General features: G+C 43.1%; 2 protein-coding genes across 10 annotated transcripts in view; both read right to left on the minus strand.

Annotated features, from left to right (window-relative positions):
• BCLAF3 (BCLAF1 and THRAP3 family member 3) overlaps positions 1-14645 on the minus strand; it is a 29588-nt gene extending 14943 nt beyond the window's left edge. For 3 of the 6 annotated variants that reach the window (XM_052673748.1, XM_052673750.1, XM_052673745.1), the window contains exons 1-5: positions 14497-14645; positions 5486-5559; positions 3345-3923; positions 2336-3001; positions 19-197 (exon numbers count right to left, since the gene is read on the minus strand). In XM_052673748.1, coding sequence (XP_052529708.1) covers positions 19-197; positions 2336-3001; positions 3345-3923; positions 5486-5526 — 1465 coding nt within the window. In that variant the 5' untranslated portion in view covers positions 5527-5559; positions 14497-14645. Of the gene's footprint in view, positions 1-18; positions 198-2335; positions 3002-3344; positions 3924-5485; positions 5560-14047; positions 14069-14496 lie in introns of those variants that run through there. The other 3 variants (XM_052673749.1, XM_052673747.1, XM_052673746.1) reach the window with 2 other exon arrangements.
• A 7927-nt stretch (positions 14646-22572) lies between these two features.
• The window catches only part of MAP7D2 (MAP7 domain containing 2), a 77015-nt gene continuing 74928 nt past the window's right edge, over positions 22573-24659 (minus strand). For all 4 annotated transcript variants that reach the window (XM_052673756.1, XM_052673753.1, XM_052673754.1 and 1 more), the window contains one exon: positions 22573-24200. The gene's annotated coding sequence lies outside the window, so the exon portion shown is untranslated. The remainder of the gene's footprint in view (positions 24201-24659) is intronic.

The following is a 24659-nucleotide window of genomic DNA, read 5'->3' on the forward strand; positions in this document are numbered from 1 at the left end:
CCCAAATACTACAGCCACCTTTAATTTGATGGATAATTGTGATTATTTCCTGAGTAAATTCTCGCGACGGGTCGCTCTCAACACCTCGTGCTACAGATTCCATGTGCTCGAACACCGGATGAAAGTTTTCATTTTTCCTGCCAACAGCAACCAGATCATGTGACATCTGTCTGTCTGCAGTATGACTAGAAGCAGACCTAAAACAAACATTTGGAGATTCTCATTTTCAAAGAATACTTGAAAATTTCAAACAAAGAAGTAGAACAAGACAAAATAAGAAGTTTGTTTTAAAGATAAAAGCCATTCAATTGATTTTTTTGTTTGAAAAAACAAAACAAACCAACCAAACTGTAAGCTGCAAGATGAACAGCTCTAACTATACTTTCGGGAATCCTTGTTTCAGTGACGTGTGATACAAAATTTGTAAGTTTTAAACTTAACACATCTGTCAAGTAAGATAGATATGTGAAGACTTGTATCCTTTTCAGTGTAGCTCTGGGAGGCAGTTATGTGTCTGTTATAAAAAAAACTAGCATTTTCAACAGTACACAAATGCTAAAATCTCTGCATCTTTGAAAACTGTATCACTTGAACTCAGTGCGACACGTTCTCAGTAACAGCATGTGAACTTAGGAATGTGTGTAGCGTATTTTTGTCAGGTTTTACTCACTCTAAAGAGATGCATAAATCAAATGGTAGCATTGCTTTGTTAGAACTATTTTCACAAGGAAGCTGGCATTAAAATTTCTGCTGTTCTTGGTGCAATAAAAGTAGCTCTTACTTGGAAACAAGTTGAGAACTCAAATATTCCATGTAAAACTTTTAGGACAAAGACTTTGCTGTCCATTCTGCAAAGTGATAATGCACCTGCCTAATCTGTATTTCAAAAGAAAGTAGAATTTCATATAAAGATTGCACCAGAACCAGCCTCCAGCAAGTCCCAGGAGTCAGCTGTCTGTCTTCAGTAAATGCCTTTCAGTGAATCCAAACAATCTCCATTTAGGTATTTATTACAGATGATTTGAATTGCCTAACTTCTCTCTAGGCTTATAAAGAATGTATTCTTCTCAGCTCAGCCATTTTAAGTCATGTGTTTGTTAAATGCCTGAAGTAGGCAGCATGAATACTGTCAGTCATCAGCTTCTCCGAAATTAGCCATTTAGTCTCTGCTAATGTCTCTGTTGTTGTTGCAAAGGCAAACCTGCACATCAAGTAAACTACTATATTGACTGCAGCTTTTCAGTCTGTAAATAATTATTACATGACTTTGAAGAATAGCAGCAAGAAACTACTACATGTAGAAATCATCCCACAGGCTTCCAAAAATAAGCGGCAAGAATTAACTTTTTTCCTTGCTTTATCACTTAGGAAGAAAGAATTGTTCCCTTTCCTCAGTCTTTCATATTAACCCCTTACATGGGGACAGTGAACTTGTCTTCACAACTCTTCACTGTATTACATATTTTCTGAAATATTGGAAAAAAAACTGGCAGAGATGTTTTGCTTGAGAGAAGTAAAATACCTTTTAAATGAGGACTGAACAGCTTCCAAAAGAGATTACTGCCATTACCCTCACCTACAGCAGGTAGTCAATTAACCAGAAAAGCCTGCAAATATCTATACAAAGCAAGCTGCTTAGTCTTTACAATGTGTTCTTCATTTAGGCTGCCACATTAACCCTTTTTTCCAATTGAGTTGACAACAGGAATGCTGAAGACAACCAGAAGTACTATACACGAGATAGAGACATACTCCATTACTTTTCAGTTCTGAGGCCCCAAAAGATTGTTACATCATTTGCTGCAATACTAAATAATATAACCCAGGGATTTCGTTTTTTGACACCTTTACTGGACTTCATCTTAAACATCTGAATGTGTACCTGAGATTTATGCAATTTAAAAGTTAGCTAGTTTTCAAAAGAAATGAGGAACTCCTCAGGAAGTCAAAAAAGTCATTATATTCCAGAACAAAGAACAGGATTCAACTTTTCTGATTTTGTCCGTTTTGAATAAACTTAACACATTTACTCATAATAAGCAACTTCATTTACAGTTTGTACTGGTCTTATCTGCTCTGTTCTTTCCACTTGCTACCAGACTCCCATGAGATTAACTAGGCTTTTTTTGGGCGATACTTTTTTGGTTGGTTGTTTTTTGTAAACAGCAACAGGCAGTGAGTTTCCAGCCTGCAAGTTAATGCTTTAAACAAAGCAAAATTAAAAAGGTACAACCTTAGTTTGTCCTTGTTACTTCCTAAGGAAACACGGCTTTCCTTTGATATTCATAAACTGAAAGCAGGCTGGAATAAGGAACAGATGAGGGGAAACAAATACCTGTACCTGTTCACCGTTTTCTTCATGTCCACTTTGATTGTGAGATGTTCCCTCCTACAGTTGACATCAGACACTTTCACATCTGAAACAGTATGACTTGAATCATGCTGGCTACTGGAAGAATCTCCTTTTCTCCTGAGTTCCCCTTCTTTCCTTACTCTTTCCTTCTGCTTGTTTTTAAAGGGTCTCAGATCAGCATCCATTTTAGAAGAGTTAACGCAAGCATTGCAGCCCTTCTTTGAACTATATTTAGGAGGGACTTCAACGTGCCCTTCTTCAGTCTGTCTCGCTCTTCCACCACTAAAGTAATCTAACTTTTTGCTATTCCAGGCACCCTTAGAAGATCCGTATTTCTGATCTTCCTGCTTCGCGTACTTCTGAGCTCTATCATCTGTGAAAGGCTTCTCCCCATCCAGGTGCCTGCGCCGTTTGTGATTGTATTCATAGGCTATCTTTGTGACCGATCCCTCCGAGTACTCCCTTTCAGTCGACCGGTGAGACTGGGCACCCAGATTTCTTTGCTCCTCCTTTTCTTGGTAGGGTGAAAAAGAACGCTCTTGCTTCCACTTGGAATTTCTTGCTACTTCTCCACCGTCATACCTCTCCATTTCTTTAGCCCTTTTAGACGTGTGCCCATATTCTCTGTAATCGTGATCTTCAGGATACCTGTGTTGACATAAAGCAATTTACACTTGCACTAGAGAAGAAAGCGAGAACTTATATGTGAAGAATGTTGGACAGCAGAATGCGTGGCAAGTTAACCCATAATCCCTCACGCCAAGGTACGGATGTGCAGGGGCTCTTAAGAGGGAAATATTATCCTTTCATACTCTAGCCATCAATATGATTTACTTAAAAGACAAATACTTCACTACTACCAGTCGCCCATAATTAAACTACAAAGTGGCAAACGTGTTTCAAGGTGGTTATCTTCAACTATAATGAAAACAGACTTTCACTTGAGGCTTTACACCACAATACCCAGGTTTTAATTATTTTATTCCTATACCTCTTCTGTAAAGAGCTCCTTGACGTAAATTCATCAGAAACTCTTCTGGGTGACTGACCATACTTCTCTTCGTGTAATCTCTGGTGCCTCAAGTCATCTTCATGCCATTTTCTTTCAAATTTACATGAAGCCCCTAACGGTCTGTGAAAAGGTTTAATTCCTTTTTCATTTCCAGTGACTTTGTAGTGTTCAAACGTGTATCTTTCTTCCATTTTGTAATGGTAAAATGACCGACTGTGCTCCTTATATGGTATTTCTGAGTATTTTGGTGGTAACTGACATCTCCTATTGCCTTCAGTTCTTTCCGATGAATGTGTTCTGTAGGGCTTATGGCTGTAAGCATCTTCCATGGGAATTCTTTTCAGGTTTGGTGAAGGTGACCTACGTTCATACATTCTCTGGTGGTTATTTCCATGAGGTGCAAACCTGGAATTGCTTTGTCCGTATTTTTCATCATCTGTTCTCCAAGTCATAGGTTTCTTTAGGTCCTTACGAAAGCTTTTATATTCACAGTCATAATTAACATGAGCGTGCCTTTGCCTGTGGTGCTCTGGACTCCTAAATGCTGGAGATAAGGACCTAAGGCAAAGATAAAACTCACTCTGAGTAGTCCCATAAAACTGAATCAACCTCTTAAAAGCATCTATTCCCTAAAGAAGCCCAATTTCAATCAACAGGGAAGAGAAATTTAGAACCAGTCAAGATATTCAGTGTCACTTGTCTAGCTAGAGTACAAGCTTGCTTTCAACTCTACTGAAAGTGTTCACAGGAAAAATACCCACTCAAAATACTGGTAAGTCAGTCATTTTCCTCTTTTAGCTTTCGAAAAAAACAAAAAATGCTATAAGTAATTCAATGTATATAAAGTCTCCACTACACAGAAAACAACTGTTACACATTTTCACACTTGTCAAGCATTCCCTATCTTTTCCAGGACCAAGAGGAAAAAGAAAAAGAGAAAAAAAACCATGAACAAAATGCACAAATGTAAAAAAGGAAGAAGAAAACCACACAGTTTTCAGATGCTCTTTACATGTCAAGATTGAAAAAAAACAAAAAAAAAAAAAAAAAACAACCATGGACTGAAAACATAAGATATTTTACTGAAAACAACACACAGGTAGCCTTCTTTCCTGAAAAAAAAAAAAAAAAAAAAAAAAAAATCCAAAAAAAGGTAGTTTGAGAAAGGCTGTTTTTGTCTTTTTGTGTGTGTGTGTACATGCATATACACATTTTATACAATTATTGCAGCTTCTGCTCTTATAAGTTCAGTAGCACCCTTCTCAGCCTTGAATTGTGACTTACAGTTAGAAAACCAAAAGCAACTTGAGTCTTTTAGCCAAAATCCCATTAAAGAAAAGCAGCACAAGCCACTAGCAAGAAACAGAAAGTAATCCCAGACCAAAACCAGACACAGCATTCACTGTATATTCTCAGAAAATAGCATTAGAAAGGAATTCAAAGAAGTTACTTCCTTTATGCATATATTATAAAAATAGTATGTGACATAATCAATTTCTGTTTCAGCAAACAAGTTCAAAATCAGACCCTAGATCTTCATAAAACTATGTAAGCTATACAACTACCACCAGTACCTATACTGCCACGCCAAAATTTGTTTGACTGTTTTAATTAGGGCTCACATTTTTATGAGAGCTCTGCATTTCCCTCTGTTCACTCAAAGGACATTCCTAATCATCAGTACAGTATGAAGCAGGTAGGATATCTCTAAAATTATGCTTGTGTTATTCAATAAATTTCCTTGATTATCCAAGACCAAGAGGCAAAACATAAGCAAGCTACAGACATCAGGTAGAGCTGGAATAAAAATAAGTTCAACTGGCTCAGTACTTGGAGTTTGGTACTTCATGCAATTTCAATTCCCAAAATATTCAAGCCTAACAAGGTTCTTAGAAAGAACGAAAGCTTAATCTTTCCCATTTTTAAAAAAGTTAGTAACAAAATTATGATGTGGAAAACATGCTACAAAAACTAAGTTTGAAAAACAAATCAGGATTCTTTAAAATGCATCTTTGGCAAAAGAAACTACGTCCATTAACTGCAATGTTTGAAGACTTCATCATAAATTTTTCTTCAGAACTACATTCCAGAACACACACAGTTAAAGATAAAGCATTTACCTTTGCTTCCATCGTGGTGATCTTGATCTAGATCTTGTCATCTTCTCTCATGTGTTTATATGAAGTTCTTGAAGCTGTAAAAATGATACAATTCACTGGTATGATAAAAGAATTCACTACAGTTTCCAACAGGGGCACATTTTAACCAGGACAGCATCAGATGCATTAAAGTTGAGGTGTGGCATACTTTTTAAATAAGTTTCATTTTCACTACTAGTTCTCATCTTAAAGCAAGTAACTTTTATCCTAATTGCTGATCTTAGAACACAGTTTATTTTCATCGTAAAGGATATAAATATCTGGCTCATCTCTCTCTCCCCACATCCTATAATTTAATTCTGCTTTAAGCTATTAATCTCAAGCAATACGCAGAAACATAAAAATGCTGTAAATACTAGGAGGCACTGAATGCTACAGATGACAGACAGGGGACAGTGAGCTAGCTTTAAAATGTTTACAAGTACTTGCTTTCATTGCATCATTTCACATGCTGAGCTTCACATTTGTAATAAACACACCAACGCTTTTACATCAATACAGACCTCCTGTAAGCTTTTACTGCTCCATCCAATGTTAATATTTGTATTGCTACATTTCATCCAAACGAAACTATCTACAAAAGATACATTTCTGTACTTTACTTGCTAATAACCCACTACCTAGACAGATTGCTCTTGAATCCTGGAAGCAGCTTTGGGAATCCCTTCTCATAAAAAGATACAGAAGCATCAGAAAAATCTATGAAGTCTATCCTTCTTGGTGCTCTTCAAGAAAAGGTATGAAACTCTTGGAAAACAAGTAAAGAAAGGACATACAAGCTCACTAGTAATGTGACTGGTAAATAAGAATGGAACAGTTATTCATTATTTAGCAAACACGAGGAGTAAAACAGAGTAAAATTATCAGGTAACTGGGTAGAAGTTGGAATTTGAACCACATACCCAAGCCTACCGCTCCTAATTACCACAAGATGCTGTAAAAGCCAGAAATATAAATAGAGGCAAAAAGAGAACCATCAACAGCTTTGGAATTAATGAACAACCAGCCTCTTGAAACTGGAAACTAGAAGAACGCGTACAGGTCAGTGTTCTTCTATACTCTGTTTTTTACCATACAAACCTTCTCCCAGGTCTGCTGCTCCAGAAAAGCCACCATAGACTTTTTGATACTTCAAGGCACTCAGATCTGTATTTTATAACTAAACCTTTTACCCCATCAACTGAAATTGAAAGGAAAGAAGGAGGGGAAAAAAAACAGAACCAAAAAAAGCCAAACCAGCAAGCTTTAAGGCTCACAAAAAACATGCAGGGCCATGCCTACACATGTTCTCCCTAGTCCCACATCATACTACTTGGTCAGATATTACCCCTTGGTATATCTTGTTTCTGTATGATTCCATCATGGATAAAACAGCGCTATCTTTGAGAACACACAGCATGCCTCCAATACCCACCACCACAGACGGATGCTAGGAAACCACATATATAATCTGCCACATTTCAGGCTAATTCCAGAGATGTTCACTTCCTAGTCATTAAGTTGGACTGTAATCTAACTGAATTATTATTTGCCAGATGTAGTAACAGCACAATTCTAGATCTCAGAAGTCACACATTCTATGAGAGCATCTGCTCTGCAGCGAGTCTATGAGGCGAGACATAAAGCTTTAAGAACTGTTGCTAGGGACAGTGAAACAAGAAAGAAGTACCCCAAGATGGCACACAGAATTTGTTCCTTGAGCATTCAGACCCAAAGCTAAGCATTACCTCCTAGATCTCAAAGACACGCATCTGAGGACTGCATGGCTTCAATTTAGGCCCTTTGTTCACTCACAGATTCTACTGGCCAAAGTTAAATAAGGTATTTTAACACCAGTACTCACAGCAAGTATTTTTCAAAAATAAATAATGGTGTGGCTGCAATTATTTCCTACTTCTCACAAGTACGGACGCACCCTGTCAAACCAAACAGTATGACAGAAACATGAGAAAACTGCTCCTGTAAACATTTCAAGAGATGAATATATCACAAGTTCTGAAGATTCATTACTATTCTCTCTTCTTATAAGCTTAAAGTGACTGCTTCACATGCCATTCAAATTCTTGTTTTCTATCCTCCCTTCAGTTCTGAACTTTATTCTTCATTCTAAAAATAGGTTAAAAACTAAAAACACAAGAGTATCACGAAGCCCCACCAAAATCATCATTTAGATTCTGATGCAATGCCACACAGCAACCAATATAGAATCTGAACTTCCATACCCAAATATGACTTATTCTTTCCAGATCTGCTAAACAATTGCACTAAAAGCAAAAGAAGGAATGATGGTATTTTCAAGACCTCGCCTTAGGATAAACAGGATTACTGTCATTTCCACGCCCTAGTGGAAAGAAAGCATTCACTTGTTTTAATGTACCTCCTAAAAGTGACACAGAACTAAGAGATTCACTCTTAGCCAATTTAAAGATGCAACACATAGCATATGAAGGCAGGAAACACACAGTGCCAAACAAAATTCCCACTGCAATACCAGAGTCATGAATTCATCTACACAGAATGTCTAAGCACGTTGCTAAACGCAGGTTTAAATCCTCTATCCCAGATCAGCAATACAGTTCCAAATCAAAAGAAAGTCTGCCATAAGGCACTAAGCAGTAAGCCTTTCTACCGCAGAATGATTGGAAGGAAGCAGAGGCCTTGCAGTTCCCAAGCGAGCCATCCAGATGCCTCCTAAAGATCAGCTCATCTTGAGTACCAGAGATGCCAGGACCTGCTGCACTCTGGATCCTGCATTCCACCTACTTCTCTCATTGTACTTTGTATGACTCCACCGCTACTGAAGCGTGTAAAAATGTTTGTAACTAGGAAGTAGTATTACTAAGTGCATCGTGCTCCTCACATTCACTGCATTACAACAATAAGTGACTCATTGCAGGAGTTATCAGTAACTGTGTTTAGGCAGTTCTTTTCTTTGCCTTGACTTTTGGAATGGAAATCGGGCAATGTTTCTCTAAGGAGAAACTGCCTTCAGCCTGCTTCCAGCTCTCCTCTGATTCTACACTTTGGAAACCAGAGCTTTCTTGAAGTTTCTAGTAACAACCTGAAAAATGTATCTTGAGAAGAAGTAATTTGGGAACAACCAGAAATTGTCTGGGACACATCAACTAGAATACACATTCTTTCAGTAAGACCATTGACTTTTAAGAAGTTGCTTTTCTGAATTAAAACTAGCCTCCAACTTCTGATTTTCTCCAGCAAGAAACACACACAAAAACACAAAAGAGACTACAACCATCCAGCTGAATGGAACCAGAGTTCTCGCCAATGCAAATAGTCCCAATCAGTGGGCCCCAAACAGCTAAAATCTTACAGACAGGACACAGATGGAGTAGAAGTAGTTAACTCTGTAAACAGACCACAAATCATCAACTGCTTTGTGCGTCTTTCAGGGGTGCTTTCCATCAGCTACAATACAGATGGTAGGAGAAACCCTAAGCTGTAAACTAAGGACAATTTCAGAGGAGTAAGCGTTCGCCACTTAAATTGTCATTTCCCCTGTGGTGAAGGGAGGCATTTCTTATCCCACTGTAAGGACTGCCAGTCTGTCACTGCAACTGCCTCCCAAACATCATACAAGAGGAAGGGCTAAGCAAATATTTCCTAAGTTACATCATACAGCAGTCACAAAGACAGATGTTGACCCTCACTGAAAAAGCCACCTAGTTCACTATTCTTCCACCCTCCTCTAAAAGGAAATGAGCAGCTGCAAGCTTCTCATATGGTTCTCTTATAGGCTGGGATCAACAAGGAACTGCAAGGGACATGCCAGAGCATGCTATGAAGTGCTCTAGGGCCTATCAAGAAAGAGAAACCAGAAACTGATTGTCAGCACCAACACAGCCAGACAGAAAAAACAATCAAATCAAATCCTCAGCTGCAATCCAGACAATTCAGAGATTTTAAAGCAACAGAGAATGCTGTTTATCCTCAAACAAGAAGCATAGGACTGGCAACTTTTCTAACAGATAAGTTAAAATAGCTAAGTGAAAGCTTGTCACGCATGTGTCCCCAACTATTGCCTGAGCAGGACATAAGCACTGTTTGCTCTTGAAGGAACACACAAGTCCCTTTGACATTACTGCTCAGAAAGGAGTCTCAAACGTGGAGCTGAACCATGACATACAACTCTGCTTCCTGAAGCATGACTCTGCTTAACAAAGCTGGCAGGTATACACAAATCTTGCCTCCAACAGAAAATGTCTCAGAAAGAGCATAAGAGCAGACTCACATCTTCCAGCAAACCAGCTAGAACCTTTCTGTGAGACTTCACATGATCTTTAGCTTAGTGCTTCCCAGTCTGGCTTGGACACTACCATCACAAGCAGAGGCTGCCAGCCTCTCATTTTCCCCTCATTTTTCTATTCAACACCTTCAACCTCCAAACCCCAGCTCCCAGTTAGCACCCTGATGCAAGGCTAGAAGCCCCGCTGGGGCTAAATGCAGGATGTCATGAGTTGGCCCTCAACCATCCTGCCTCACACTCCTCACTTCAGACCTTCTTCTGTATCTAGAGCCAGCAGCACAAGGACACAGCAACATGAACTTCCTGGAAGTGGCAGAAAGGGCTCCAACTGACTGATGGCTGTCAGACAGGCATCCAGCGTTGACTGACTGCTCTGCCAGCCCTAAGAGTAACTCCTGACACACTCCCTCCAGACAGAACACATGACAGCTTTGCAAGCTGTGAGCTTGAGAGCAGCTACTGAATTCAAGGACACACTGTTGAGGCAAATGAAACCCAGCTGAGGGATTTCTAAACTGTTTCTTTTTACAGGCAACTAAGAGATAACAAATCTGTGCAAAAGACTGTGGAATATGACCCAAGCATCGTCAGCTAAAAAAAGAGAGAGGTCCTGCAAGGCTGGAGAACAGGATGAAGCACAGGCCCAGTAACCACCCTATGGCCAAACTGCCCCTAGCTGTGCAGGTCAAGTGAGGCTGTAGCTATGCCTCTGACACTCCATTCACCTCCAACCATCTCTACCCACTTTACCTATGTGCAACATTCTTGCCAAGGGCCTGAGCTACAACCAGAAGTCGTCAAGGAAAGGAGAATGTGGCACCTTTGGCAAAAACACAGAGCCCATAGAATCGAGCGAAGATTAACATATAAACAATCCCTCACATTTTGGGGAATTCAAAACAATTTCCCACATGATCTTGCTTCTCTGCAAGATCACGTGGTTTTCATACTCTGCCCACATCTTAGTTTGCATACTTTGTAACAGTTTGTTCCCTATTGCTTATCATGGTGAACCATGTATAAAGCATACAAAGTCATGACACTGGAAGACAGCCTTTGGATCTCCCCTCAGCTGACCCAAGACCTCCCCAGTATGCATGCTCCCACCCCACACCTCGCTGCCCTTCAGTATCCACCTCACAACAGTCGCATTGACAAGACAGGCTGTGTAACCCTTCCTACCCTAACTTACTTTGCCCAGAATTTGTGCAACCTTACACATCCCAATTTACCCTTACCTATGCCAATAAAGGCCTCCCCAACTCAAATACCAATTAGTCATAGGCTAACACATTGGTTGCTTAGAATACATGTGATTATAGATCGTATCTGCAATAGATCGTATCTTGCTCAGAATACGTTTAATAAGATGTTTTGGTGCACCCAACCTGTGTCAGTGGAGTGTGACATAGTCACCGTCTTCTCACTGGGCAAAACATACCAGGGAACAGGGTGGGACAAAGACCTAGATTTGAAATCCATCTGCAGTTTCCTCACTGCTCTCCTATCTGATGAGCGCTCTTGTGAAATTACAGAAACGTCCTCCTGGGCTTTTGTTCTTCTCAAAGAATCTTTCACATGTCCAAGGTTATGGCTTGACTTATCTTAGCACCATGTTACCTTGACCAAATTTCCTTGTCCAGTCCATACCACCGTCAAAAGCATCTGTGGCAAAGTGGCTCAGAGAAAGGAATTCTGAGGTAGCAGGAACCAGCACCACCAGTCAGCAGTCACACCAAGCACGTTGCACTGCCAAGCCACAACCCTTGCAAAGCCCACTCAGATCCTTCTTCCTGCCAGCTCCCCTCCCAGCTATCATGGCTCCAGCCTCCCATGAACTCAGTCACTGCAGGTTTGAAATATTTTTCTTCTCTCTTTTCGGCTTTTATCCCGCTACAATAATAATGAAGGGTCTGGAGAGCAAAGTGTACATGAGGAGCAGCTGAGACCCCTGTGTTTGCTCAGCGCAGAGCAGAGGAGCTGAGGGGAGGCCTGACAGCTCCTCCCAGGGAGCGGAGGGGCAGCGCTGAGCTCTGCTCTGTGTGACAGCGACAGGGCCCGAGGGAACGGCGTGGAGCTGCGTCAGGGGAGGGCGGCTGGGGGTCAGGGAAAGGGGCTGCACCACAGGGTGCTGGGCGGGGAACGGGATGCACAAGACTGTGGGCACGGCCACCAGTGCCGGAGTTCAACACTCTCAGACACTGGGTTTGATTTTGGGTGGTGCTGCGTGGAGCCAGGGGTTGGACTCCATGATCCTTATAGACCTCTTTCAACTTGGGATGTTCTGAGATTCCCCTTACACTCACAGCAGGATGAAGACGTCCTGCAGGAAGTACAGTCCTACCTTTAGTATATACTTCTCACTGATACACCTGTTTAGTGTATGAATACCTTGAGGTATTCAGAAAGTATTTCCTTGCCCAGTGAGTTTGATCAAAAGAATAAAAATACCTGAGCTGATCTACTAAGGAATGTAACTTAAGCTCAACATGCTCTCATTTAAAACTAACCCATTTAATGGCACTAATTAGCAGGCAATGCCTTACCTTTGTAGAAAAACAGATTACAATGTGAACTTGGAAGAGACTGACCAAAGTAAGCCTGCATCACATTTTTTTGACATAAATTACTTATGTCAGTCTCAAAAGAATCAGGATCAGCAGGACATAAGTGACTGTCCTCTTCTACTTTGCTCTCATAGGACCCTACCCAGAGTACCATGTTCAGCTCTGTGGTCCCAGTACCAGGAGAACCTGGAGCTCTCGGAGCAGGTCCAGAGAAGCACTGCTCCTAAGGAGACAAGCTGAGCTTATACAGCCTGGAAAAGAGAAATCTCTGGGGAGACTTCATCGCGGCCTTCCAGTACCTAGAGGGGCCTACAGGAAAAATGGGGACTGATTCTCCATCAGGGAGCACAGTGATAGGACAAAGGATGATAGCTCTAAAATAAAAGGAAGCAAGTTTAGATTAGATGCGACAAGGAAATCCTTGACTCAGAGGGCAGCAAGGCGCTGGCACAGCTGCCCAGAGAAGCTGTGGTGTCCCATCCCTGGAGGCACTTGAGGCCAGGTTGGATGGGGCCCTGGGCAGCTGAGCTGGTGGGGGGCAGCCCTGCCGACAGCAGGCAGCTGGAATGTATTGACTAGCCTTTTCTATAACACACTGAATGAAAGGTCTTTAACATACATCTATTACAGAGCCTTAAATTTCACCGTAATATCCCCAGCCAGTTCTCCTTACTGAGTCCTAAGGAGATGTCAGAAGCATGTTAAAAATTAATGCTTTCATTGTCTTAATATTTAAGCCTAAGAAAAACAAAACAGAAAAACCACACAGCTTCCTGCCTACTGAATGCCATCCAACAGGCCTCAACTGTAGTAACAGAGACGTCTGCTGTTTAATCTTAAGTCACAAAAGCAGAAAGTGAAAGAAATGCCTTATTTACTCAAAAGCCTTGTAGAATCAGCAACATCACACACAGGTGCTGCTGCCAAGAACCTGGACAACCAGAGCTGTGCTCACCAGCGAGACCAGCCCTTCTGGAAGGCTCCTGCGATGTTTCCTCCTTCCCTGCAGAGCCCGATTCCATTCAGGACAGAAAGAGAACCCAGCCTGTGTTGTCTCCCGACAGGTGAACGCCCACAAGGCCCATCTCATTACACCATAGGTGGAAGGAAAGTTGGTGCGAGAGCTCTTACAAAAGTCCTGGCAGAAATACCAGTTATTTTGCTAGCGGCAGATGTGGAGGAGTGGAATACATGGGCACTCACTAAGACAGCTGTTTATCAGTACAACAGGGTGTGCCACTAAAGGAGATTAATTAATTCAGCTCACCTCATCAACGCCAACATTAAATTAATACCTAAAAAAAAAAATCCTAGCAGTCCTACAGAGTGAAAAGTTGAAAACGAGGGGGAAAATCTTAGTCACTGCATCCTCCATCCCCCTGTGCCCAGCCCCAGATCTGAGACTGCCACAACCCATCTTCTACCACCAGTGCCCTTCCACACCTCTGCCCTCCTCCTCCTCCCCCTGCGCGATTCCTGGAGCCTCTCACACTTGGCCAAACTTTGATGACAGGCTCTGTCTCTCCTTGAGGCCACAAACACGCCAGGTAAGCAGGTAAGGAGAATCTCCCTGCAATCTGAGCAGCCTTTGTTTTAAACCCTTGGGGACCTAAGCTACATTTAGAAGTGACTCAGGACAGCGGTGAGCAATGCAGACACCGTTACCGCCGCTGTTGCTCCCCTCCAACCTACCGGTGTGCCGCAGCTTCAGCTGAGGATGAATAACCACGGAACGCAGCACAGCATCGGTCACACCGCTATCAGTTCACTTTCCTTCGGCCCAACCCGAGCTCCGGGGTGCAGGCGCTCGGCCCGGGGACGTTGCCGTGCATCACACGCGGTTATGCAGGCAAACGCGCGGACGGGGACGGGGGCAGGCACCGTGCGGGCCGCACAGCCGCCAGCGCAGCGATGCCCGCTGACCTCTCGTCCCCTTCACACCGCGCCGCCGCCACCGGACGGACGGACACCAACGCTTCTCCCCCTCGCGGCCGCCCCGAGGCCGGGCCGTCCCGCGGAACCACTGCGGTTTTGTCAACCCCCCCGGCGCGGGCCGGGCCCGATAGTGGCACTGACACCGCACAGCGCCCGGCCCGGCCCTCGCCACCCCGCCGGGCCTGCCCAGGCCCCGCCGCACTCACCGCCCGCACAGCCGCCTCCGGAGCCGCCGCCACCGCCACCTCGGCCTCCTGCCGCCGCTCCTCCGGCCGCCGCCGCTCCGCCCCGAGCAGGTGCCCGGCGAGGAAGCGGGGCGGGTCCCGGCGGCAGCGCCGGCCGCAGCTGCTCCCCACGGGCGCGGCGGAGAGAAAGGGCGGGCGGCCCGGAAGGGGAGGGACGGGAGGGATGGGGCTGGCGGTGCTCCGCCTCGTTCTCCTCCCCCTCCTCCTCTTGTGGCCGCTCCGCTGATCGATTTGCCGTGGGGCACGGCTCTGCTGCCAGGAAGCTCACCGTGGCCTCACAGGCCCCGGGCTCCGTGACGGAGTTCGTGGAGCCATATTGGCTCCTGTGGTGGGGCCGCACGACCCCGTTCTGATGAAACCTAGATGCACAAGCAGGGAGGTGTCACGGCCATGGATTGCTTGTTGCTTACTGCAAGGCTCGATCCAGATGCCTACAGAATTATAGAATTGCTCAGGTTGGAAAAGACTTTGGTCACAGAATGGCCAGGGTTGGAAGGGACCTCAAGGATCATGAATCTCCAACCCCCTGCCACATGCAGGGCCACCAACCTCCACATTTAATTCTAGACCAGGCTGCCCAGGGCCCCATCCACGTGGCCTTGAACACCTCCAGGGACGGGGCATCCACAACCTCTCTGGGCAGCCTGTTCCAGCACCTCACCACTCTCTCTGTGAAGAACTTCCCCCTGACATCCAACCTAAATCTTCCCCTCCTCAACTTAAAACCACTTCCCCTTGTCCTGCTGTCATCTACCCTTTTGAAGAATTGATTCCCCTCCTAGTTGTAAGCTCCCTTTAGGTATGGACCTTAAAGATCATCAAGTCCCACCACAACCTAACCATATTATCCTAACTTACAACCTTCACTTCTCTCTGCTTCGTGCAGTGCCCAAGTGCATGTCCAGCTCTCTTCTTCTCCAGAGATGCAGTCAAGCCCAGGAAGACAAGCACTTTCCTTCCTGGGCTGTCAGGATACACCCCTTGTGTTGGTCACCGGCTGGCCAAACAGGTTTGATGTTGAAGGGAGTGCTTCCTTCCCAAACGCATTGGTGCACACATTGGCATACAAGGAAGCCTTTCAAAATGGAATAACTTCTGTGATTAGAAAGCACAAAAATGGATTTAAGACAGTGCAAAACAACATGTAAAACGAGATAGCAACTTTATCTACTTTATGCTGTTCAGCATCTGGGGCTGTTGGGTGAAGGCTGTGAGTGCCATTGAGATCAGGTACAGGCACACACATTAGCCTCATTCTAAGCACAGGGTTGCTGTTGGTTTTTTTGTTTTCACATGAGCTGCAGGAAGGTGAGTGACACCTGATACAGCCTCATTACCACCGCACAGGCAGGTGACATCTGATCTGCTGCAGAGCTCGCCAAAACCAAGTCAGCTTGTCAATATTTTTAAAAATGAAACAAGACCAGAGTCATGTCACGGAGTCTGTGTTATGTCCTCCTGACATTTCTGATCCAGCTCAGCCAAGGTACCATGTTTAACGTCAAACCACAGCCCAGCAGTGTGAAGTTAGATGTTTGCCTTCCCTAGGTAAAGACATTACTTCCTCTTCATAAGTTCCTGATTAGATGTAGCTGAGAGAAGTGGTCCCAGTTCCCTCATGTTCCCAGTGTGGACTGCTGACTTTCACAATCCATCAACTTTTGGAATCTGGCTGATATCTTCCTGCCAGCCCCTTACAGGGCCAGAACCTTCAGCAGACATCTTCACCTTGGCAGAATTACTGCTCTTGGGACTGAGGGATCCCTTCACAGCTTCAGTCCTTTATACACCCACTCAAACACAAGGATAGGGGATGACCTGCTGGAGAAGAGCTCTGTGGAGAAGGACCTGGGGGTCGTGATGGACAGCAGGTTGGCCATGAGACAGAGGTGTGCCCTTGTGGCCAAGAAATCCAGTGGGATCCTGGGATGCATTAAAAAGAGCACGGCCAGCAGGTTGAGGGAGGTGATCCTCCCATCTACTCTGCCCTGGTGAAGCCATATTTAGACCTACTGTGTCTCCCTAGTTAAAAAAGACAGAGATCTCCTGGGAATCCAGAGGGCCACAAAGATGATTAAGAGCCTGGAGTATCTCTCGTATGAGGAAAGACTGAGTAACCTGGGACTGTTCAGCCTGGGGAAAAGAAGGCTGAGAGGGGATCTGACAAATGTTTCTAAATATCTCAAGGGAGGCGTGAGAGGAAAATGGAGAAGGCCAGGCTCTTCTCAGTGCTGTGTAGCTATTGGGCAAGGAGTAATGACCCAAAACTTGAACATAGGAAGTTCCATATTGGCATGTGGAAGAACTTCTTTACAGTAAGGATGACGAAGCACTGGAACAGGTTGCACAGAGAGGCTGTGGAGTCTCCTTCTATGGAGATATTCAAGACCTGTCTGGACACCCACCTGCTTTAGCAGGGGAATGGACTCTATCTCTTGAGGTCCCTTCTAACCCTTGTGATTCTGTGCAAATCACACGCGCTTCTCATACAAAATAATTTCCTGTATCTTCACCAAAAAAAGCTTGGAAAATCTAATGTGAAAGGCATATAGAACTCTTTTTAAAACTAGTAGCCTTCCCAATTAAAAGGGATTGCAGAAGACTTACTGAACCATTTGATATAGAAGTACTGTCACAAGCCATTAAAACCAATGCTTCCTGCTTCTTTGCCTGTTGGTATTGTTAATACGATCTCAGGGTGGGTCTTTCCCTTTCCCTGACCCCCAGCCGCCCTCCCCTGACGCAGCTCCACGCCGTTCCCTCGGGCCCTGTCGCTGTCACACAGAGCAGAGCTCAGCGCTGCCCCTCCGCTCCCTGTGAGGAGCTGCAGCCGCCGTCAGGCCTCCCCTCAGCTCCCCTGCTCTGCGCTGAGCAAACACAGGGGCCTCAGCTGCTCCTCATGCATCCTGTCCTCCAGACCCTTCAACATCTTTGTAGCCATTCTTTGGACACTAATAGATTTATGTCCTTCTTACCTTGTGATGTCCAAAACTGCATACAGTGCTCAAGGTGAGGCTGAACCAGCCAGAGAAATTGAGACTGGAGAAAGTGAGACCAGGAAAACGGGATTAACAGAGAAGGATTTGGTCTTATTCCTAGCTGCAGCTGGTGCAGTGGTTTGCCTGTTTCCTATGAGTAGGGAGGCAGTTACTGCCCTGAAACTTACAAGTAAGCAGATGCCTTGAAGCAACAGTGGTTTGAAGGAATAAGTATAGCCAGCCCACCTCTGTGTGCATGTGATAGACTTACCATCACGCACACTAACTGACACTTCACATTTTGTTCAGTTCTGCTCAGATGCTCTGGAGTCAACATGCACTTATCCTGGTCGGTAACATCAGGTGTATCCACCAGGGTCTCTCTGCTGTGACCAGGTAGTCTAAGAAAACATGAAGTTAAACAAACATTACAAAATTAAATTAATACTAAAACCAGCGCCTGTCAGTAGTCCCCCAGCATCATTGTTCTCCATCTCTGAAGTGTGAAGACCATGCTATTGCACAAGGCTTGAGAATTACTTCTTATTAAGACTAATCATTTTAATCTATTTTTATGTTGGTTTTTTTTTTCTAATTATGTATCATTAGAATAGAAAATAGCTTTCACATCCCTTTAATGTTTAATTTAGTAAACATTCCCTTTGGAAACAGGATGGCTATGGTTTGCATGCTAAATACTTGGAAATTATGGATGGAAGCTAGAATTCAGACAGAAACTGATATGAGATAGCAGATGGATCTTATCTTTCAAGCAAGCATTTTGTTTTCTACATCAAACATTACTATTGGAGCTAGACTATACTGAACCATGTTAAGTTACTTTAAAAATAAAAGGAAATGAAAGTTCCTTGATCCCTGATCCTTGATCCTTGAACAAGGCCATATCCAGAAGCATGGACTTTCTGGTTTTGCCAGGCTCACCACTACTTCTACATACCTTCTCCACCAAGGTGGACTACGTAGATGAAATTAGAAGCTCTTCGCAGGGAGTGGGTCAGCATGGTTACCACACACAACTAATTGTGTGTCTAGACTGAGCCTGCAGATGGTAGTATCTGAAGGAGAAAGCAAATCAGAGTGGTGAGAGCAGCTCATTGCTGACATCTGGGACGAGAGGCTAGGACTTCAAGTTGTACCTGGGGAGGTTCAGATTGGATAGCAGGTTCAGATTGGATAGCACTCTTCTCAAAAAGAGTGGTGAGGCACAGGCTGCCCAAGGAGAGGGTGGTGTCACTAGAGGTGTTCAAGAACCGTGTGGATGTGGCACTGAGGGACCTGGTTAGTGGGCATGGTGTGATGGTCTGGGGGTTAGACTGGATCATCTTAGTGGTCTTTTCCAACCTTAATGATTCTGTGGCAGGCAGAGCCATCACAAGGAACTGCTGTCTAAGGGTAATGATAGTTTTATCAGCCACTCTCTCAGTTCCTCATAGGGAGATGTTTCATTTGTACTTCACTAGTTTATTACGCTTGCTGATAAGCCTTGTGTGGCTTCATTAACTTTGATCTCTGCTTTTAGAGGAGTTTCACATTCGCGTTTGCTTTTTCACTTCTCATCCACTCCTATCCCTTAGCACAACCATTCCCTTTTTTCTTGCACCGTATCAAAATGTTTTTGCCAAACCACAAATCACATCTGCTGTCTTGAAACAGGAATGAGCTGCCTAAGTCTTTGCAGACACATAACACAGCTTCTGCTTTTAATACAAAAAGAAAGTATTTCTGTCACTCAGTAGAACACAATTAGCCAAACCTCTGAGCCCCCAGTGAAGCAGTGTCAGCTGTTTCTCATTATAAAACCGCGAGACACCCAGTGCTTAGATCAACTCCTGAGGTTACTTGTCAAAATAACTTTAAATCTGAAACACCTCATCCAGACAAGGGAGAATGGTAAACCATAATAAAAAAAAGAAGTCCTCTCTGTTGAACAGCATTCTGCAGAACAGCGCTATTTTCTCAGTCAAGGATCGGAGCAACAGATAACAGCTCCCTCTATAATTGAGGAAATAAGTCCCACATCATTTAGCCTTGAAATTTAAGGAAAGCTATAAAGCAATCATTTAATTAAAACCCGCGGGGAGGTGAGAGGCTGATGGATGGAGCATGCCTGCTCTCTGATAGCATCACCAAATTATTCTTTAAAGAGTCCTTTAGCAAGCCTGCAATCTCCTGACGTACGGATGCCTGCGTTTTACGTACAAGGTTATCGTGGCTGTCCTGTCACAACCTGCTGAAGCCGTGCCACTGCCGCTAGGCATACGGCCTCTGTCAGCGGGGCTGGGTTTTTGCAACACAGCAGTGAAAACAGTCTCTGCATACAAATTAATGCAAGCATGCGACACGGATGCAGGTAACGGAAGATCCCACTTTCATCCCTAAACAACACTGCCCAAACACAAAAGTGTAAACTAACCTCATCCAAACTGAGGTTACAAGTGCAACTTCCGAGCTATAAGGAAAGAAATACTGACGCAGTCTTCACGCAGGGAAGTCTGTCCAGTTCTGGCCAGGACTGCGTGGCTTCATCACACAGCACTTCGTTGCTGCCTCAGATACATTGCTGCAGATACTCCATCTCCAAAACCCTCAGACTTATTCTTTCTCTGCCAGCCACGGTGCAGGAGGTCTTTGCCAAGGAACTGCAACGTCAAACTCCTTCCAGCAGGATTTAAGTATTCATAACTGGTAAGAGGTTTAAGTCAAGAAAAGGGAGAGAAAGGAAAGCATGAAAGCTGTTGTGTGACTGATCCCTCGCTCTGGGAAAATTATGAGCAACTCCATAGAATTTATTGGTTTTAAGCCCCCATAGCTCTGTATGTTTACCATACTGATATTTCCAAAAACGTTGCCATCTGTATTTGAAGAGAGAAATTAGTCTGAAAAAGCATGTGTGATCATTGTTAATATACGCCTCTATTTCAGTAAAGCTTCTGAGTGAACATCACACACCAATTTCCAGAGTGTTTATTTTGAACCTGCAAATTGCAGTGTTCAGGTACCCACACAGCCCTTTAGTTTTAGAAAATTACTACTCTGGTCTTGAACCATTAGAAGTACTATCAAATGTGTTATTGTACTTCAGCACCACCAGCTGCAGAACAAACATGGCAACTGAGGCAAAAACAAGAGCCAAAAATTATTCATGTGGTCAATAAACCATTTTCTTGTAGTTTAGGTAATTATTTTAACAGCCTAAGCATCTTTTCTCTTAGTGTTTCTGCACTGGAACAGGCTGCCTAGGGCAGCAGGCAGTGTTCAAGGGGCATCTGGACAATGCCAATGGTGGTGACGGGGCAGCTGGAGCAGCTGGCCACTTGAATGAGCTGTATGCTATCGCTAATGAGGCTGGGAGCTAATGAGCAGGGAGTCACTTTTTGAAGTGATGGGAAAGATCTGCGCTCTGCCAGGCAGAGCAGCAGTCTGTATCAGCAACAGCACAATCTGTGCAATCACAGGAGAGCAGATGATCTTCCCTTTCCCTGGTCCTTTATCTGTCTAGATGAAAATGCAGCCTCGGGGTCCAGATCCACCCATTGCTGATGCTGCTCTGTTTGGAAATGAAGGTGCTTGGAAGCCAGGGGGGCTGCTCGAGGCCTTTGTGAGGCCTGAGACAAGCTTTGGGTGTCACTTCCCAGAGCAACTCCAAGGAAATTGCTGATCCTAATCAGAGTTACCATGATGCCCCATTACCTTGCATGTATTATTTTTTTGTACATTAGAAACTTGCTAATAGTTATTCTAGAGATTGAAAATAGATCTGGGAAAAGATGGTAGCAGTGTCAGATTCTTCTTGGTGCTTAAGACAGCTGCATTTGCATCACTCCATTGTGCTGCATTAGCACTATGTATTATTAGCAAACGTTACCTGCTAACCTAACTTTTTGAAGTAATGCAGTTCTCATGTGTTACTCCGAGTTCTGCTTCAGTCACCCCTCACACCTGGTCTGCAGTTCACTTTCTAAAAGTAACCTGGGAAAAAAAAATAAAAATCTTTTCACCCACTTATAAAAATCCACTTAAGGATTGTGGGTCCAGTTTGTTTTCTTGCTTCTTCTCACAGTGCGATACACAAATGCTTGACAGCAGAAAAACTCCACCAAGGATATCTGTGAATCCTCAGCAGTCATTCACCATTTTCAGGACCACTGCTAAATGAAAAATGAAGCTCTCTGGGCAGAGCTGAATCACAACAGCAAACGTGTGTATTGATGCAGAGAAGTTGTATCATCTAAAAGAAAAAGTGGAAGCGAATGAATCCCTCAACAAACAGCACTTGCTTCAGATATTCAACCAATTTTTTAAGGCTACATGTGAAAGCAAATGTAAGAGGAAACAATGCAAGGTCTTTATAAATACTGACTTACCTCCTTCCCTTTAAGCTTAGTAAATAGTTGAGTGGACAGGTCACATCAGTGATTTCAGAGCTCATAAGAGCACGATGAACTGTTATAATGGAAAATATTCATATACTTCAAAAATAAAAACAGTCTTGATATAATTTTTAATTTTCAAAGTTATGATTTTAAAAAAAGGTATTTGCCGAAGGTTTTTCCCAACATTTCAGTAGACTATAAATAGCAGCTCTAAGCAAGTTACTTTCTGAATACTGGTATGTGCATTTAGCTTGAAGAGAACATCGATGTACAAACACCCTTAGAGAACAGACCTCACACACTCAGTAGAACAGCATCCAATGGCCATGGATCCCAAGTTCTCTTTCTCATTTGCCTTCCTACATAATAGCCCAGAGAGCTGACGCTGAGGCTGCAAGCACCGATAGCATTTAGGATGCCACTGACTGGAAGCCCTCAGCTTACAGCTTTTCTGCTGATGGTGTACATTTCTCCTACGTATCAACAAGACCTCAGAAAGCAAATCAGCGCATGGCAAAGGAAGCAACATGAAATATTTTAAGGCTCTGAAAACCACTCCTTCATTCACTATCGCTCATTTCTTCAGAAGACATCACAGAATAAATTAACACACAGCTGCTTTTAAATCTGTCTTACTAGGAGTAAAAAAAGCTAAGAAACAACAGTTAGATTCATAAATGAAAATGTATTTCACCTTTGTACATGCTATACAGGTCATGCAAATAAAGAAATCTACATGTTATACAATGGCACCATAATAAAATATCATGTGACATTTGTCAAACACAATGCACCACAGCAAAACAAACAGTTTGGTTTTGTTGGTTTTTTTTATTTAAGAAATAAATGTAGGACTAAATTGGAAGACACGGTACCATGCTACAGCTTACTGCACAGTCAAAGGAAATTACTTTTCTGAAGTACACCAATATAAACAGCCAGATTGCTGTAGGAATGCTTTCTTTGTACATTGCACGTGATTCTATTGGTTACTTCCCCATTGCTGGCTTCAAGGAGCACAAGAACGGGTCTACAACCGAGCTCAAGATACACTTGGAACTCCCATATGTGTAAAAAGAAAAATAACCAAACAAGCCCAGTTTTCACTTCTTTTTTTGATGTTAGTTTCCAAAGAGAGCAGTATTTGTAATTTATTTTTATAAGGAACTGGAGAAAAGTGTCCTCAAAGCAGCACATCATCTAGCATATAGTTATCGTAGGTTACCAACAGAAATGAAGTTAACACCGTATGGCACGTAATGTCTACACATGATACAGCTCGATGTGGATTTTCCCATACAGATGCTTATAGGATATTAAGTAGGCTAGCAGTGCTCGCTGTGTGTCTCCCAGCCTTTGTATTTCTGCTGCAACTTTCATATATTATTTTGCTGCCGACTGTATCTTGTTTTGTTGAGCCTGTAAGGAAGACAAAACACTTCTGCACATGACAGAAAGCCTGCTGGTATTAACCAAGCGCCTGCATCTCCAAAGTTACCATGTTACCTGACCCCCCGACATACTCACTTGCATCTACTACAGTTATACTATAATATATTAGGGATTATACTCGGCATTGTGCCTGCATTGTTTACAGGTGTTACACAGGTATGTTTTTAAACACATAATTCATAATCACTCCAGGACTATTAATATTAACCAGTAAGTGCCACCAGTGACTAAAACTGTCAACATCACCATTACAAGGTAACTCCACACTCCGCAGTCAGTAAGAAGGTTCTTTCACTCGCAGTAATTATCCAGTTTTAAGCCTTTTTAGCTATAGCTTTGAATTATATGCCTGCATCAAAGTTGCCAATAATTCCTTATTAAAAACAAAAAAAAGAAGATAGGCACAGAACCAAAGTACAGCGTAGTATTTTTCAGTGCACTGTGGGCAAACTTCATCGCTATTTACAATAAAAACATGGCTAAATGGATGCATGATAAAATTAAGGAGCAATGATCTTAAAATTAAATGCACAAGGAAAATCACAGTGAAGTGTTCAGATGTATTTTAAATTAAAAGAAAAAAAATAAGTGCTTCGCTAGCAGCTCAAGCTCAAATTCTAATGCATACTCAGTCTTCCCTGAAACCATCGAGGTTCTAGATCACTGTTTTCCATCGAAAGTAGCCAGTTAGTCAACATATTCCCTGGGAAGACAAAGTTTTATTCAGCTCTGATTATTTGAAATCCAGTGTTCAGGACTGCAGAAGCTTTTTCAAGTGACAATTTCATGTTTTACCGCCAGCAGTGTCACAAAGACATACGTCCTCCACAGATTGCTACCTCTGTCAATTGAAAAAATAAGAGAAGAAAATCAAGTCAGCTATGCAAGTTAGATGACCTCAAGTTGGTAGTCTAGAAAACACAATAAAATCAACTACAGCAACGTACTTTGAAAATATCATTGAAGCTTACTTACCTTCCCCCTACTCCTCCCCATCATATTGTTTCTCAGCTTTCCAGAAGCATTTCTACACTATGCTGCAAGTTCCTACAGCAGCAGAAGAGAGTGAGCAGCTGCAATAACCACCATTTTATAGTTTGGCTCCACTTCTAGCCATTTTCTTTATGTTAATGTGCTCCAAAGACTTATAGCAACAGTATTTTACTACTGAAGAAAATGAGCAGCTCACTACTAGCTGAGCACAGGAAGAAAGTGTTTCAATTGACCGGATACATTCAATTACTGGTAGCTCAGTAACACATATAAAAGAAGAACTCTCTGAGACCAGCCCTGCAGAGAA

The sequence above is a fragment of the Tympanuchus pallidicinctus genome, unplaced genomic scaffold (genome assembly GCF_026119805.1).
Source record: "Tympanuchus pallidicinctus isolate F22 unplaced genomic scaffold, pur_lepc_1.0 scaffold14, whole genome shotgun sequence".
Classification (NCBI taxonomy): Eukaryota; Metazoa; Chordata; class Aves; order Galliformes; family Phasianidae; genus Tympanuchus; species Tympanuchus pallidicinctus.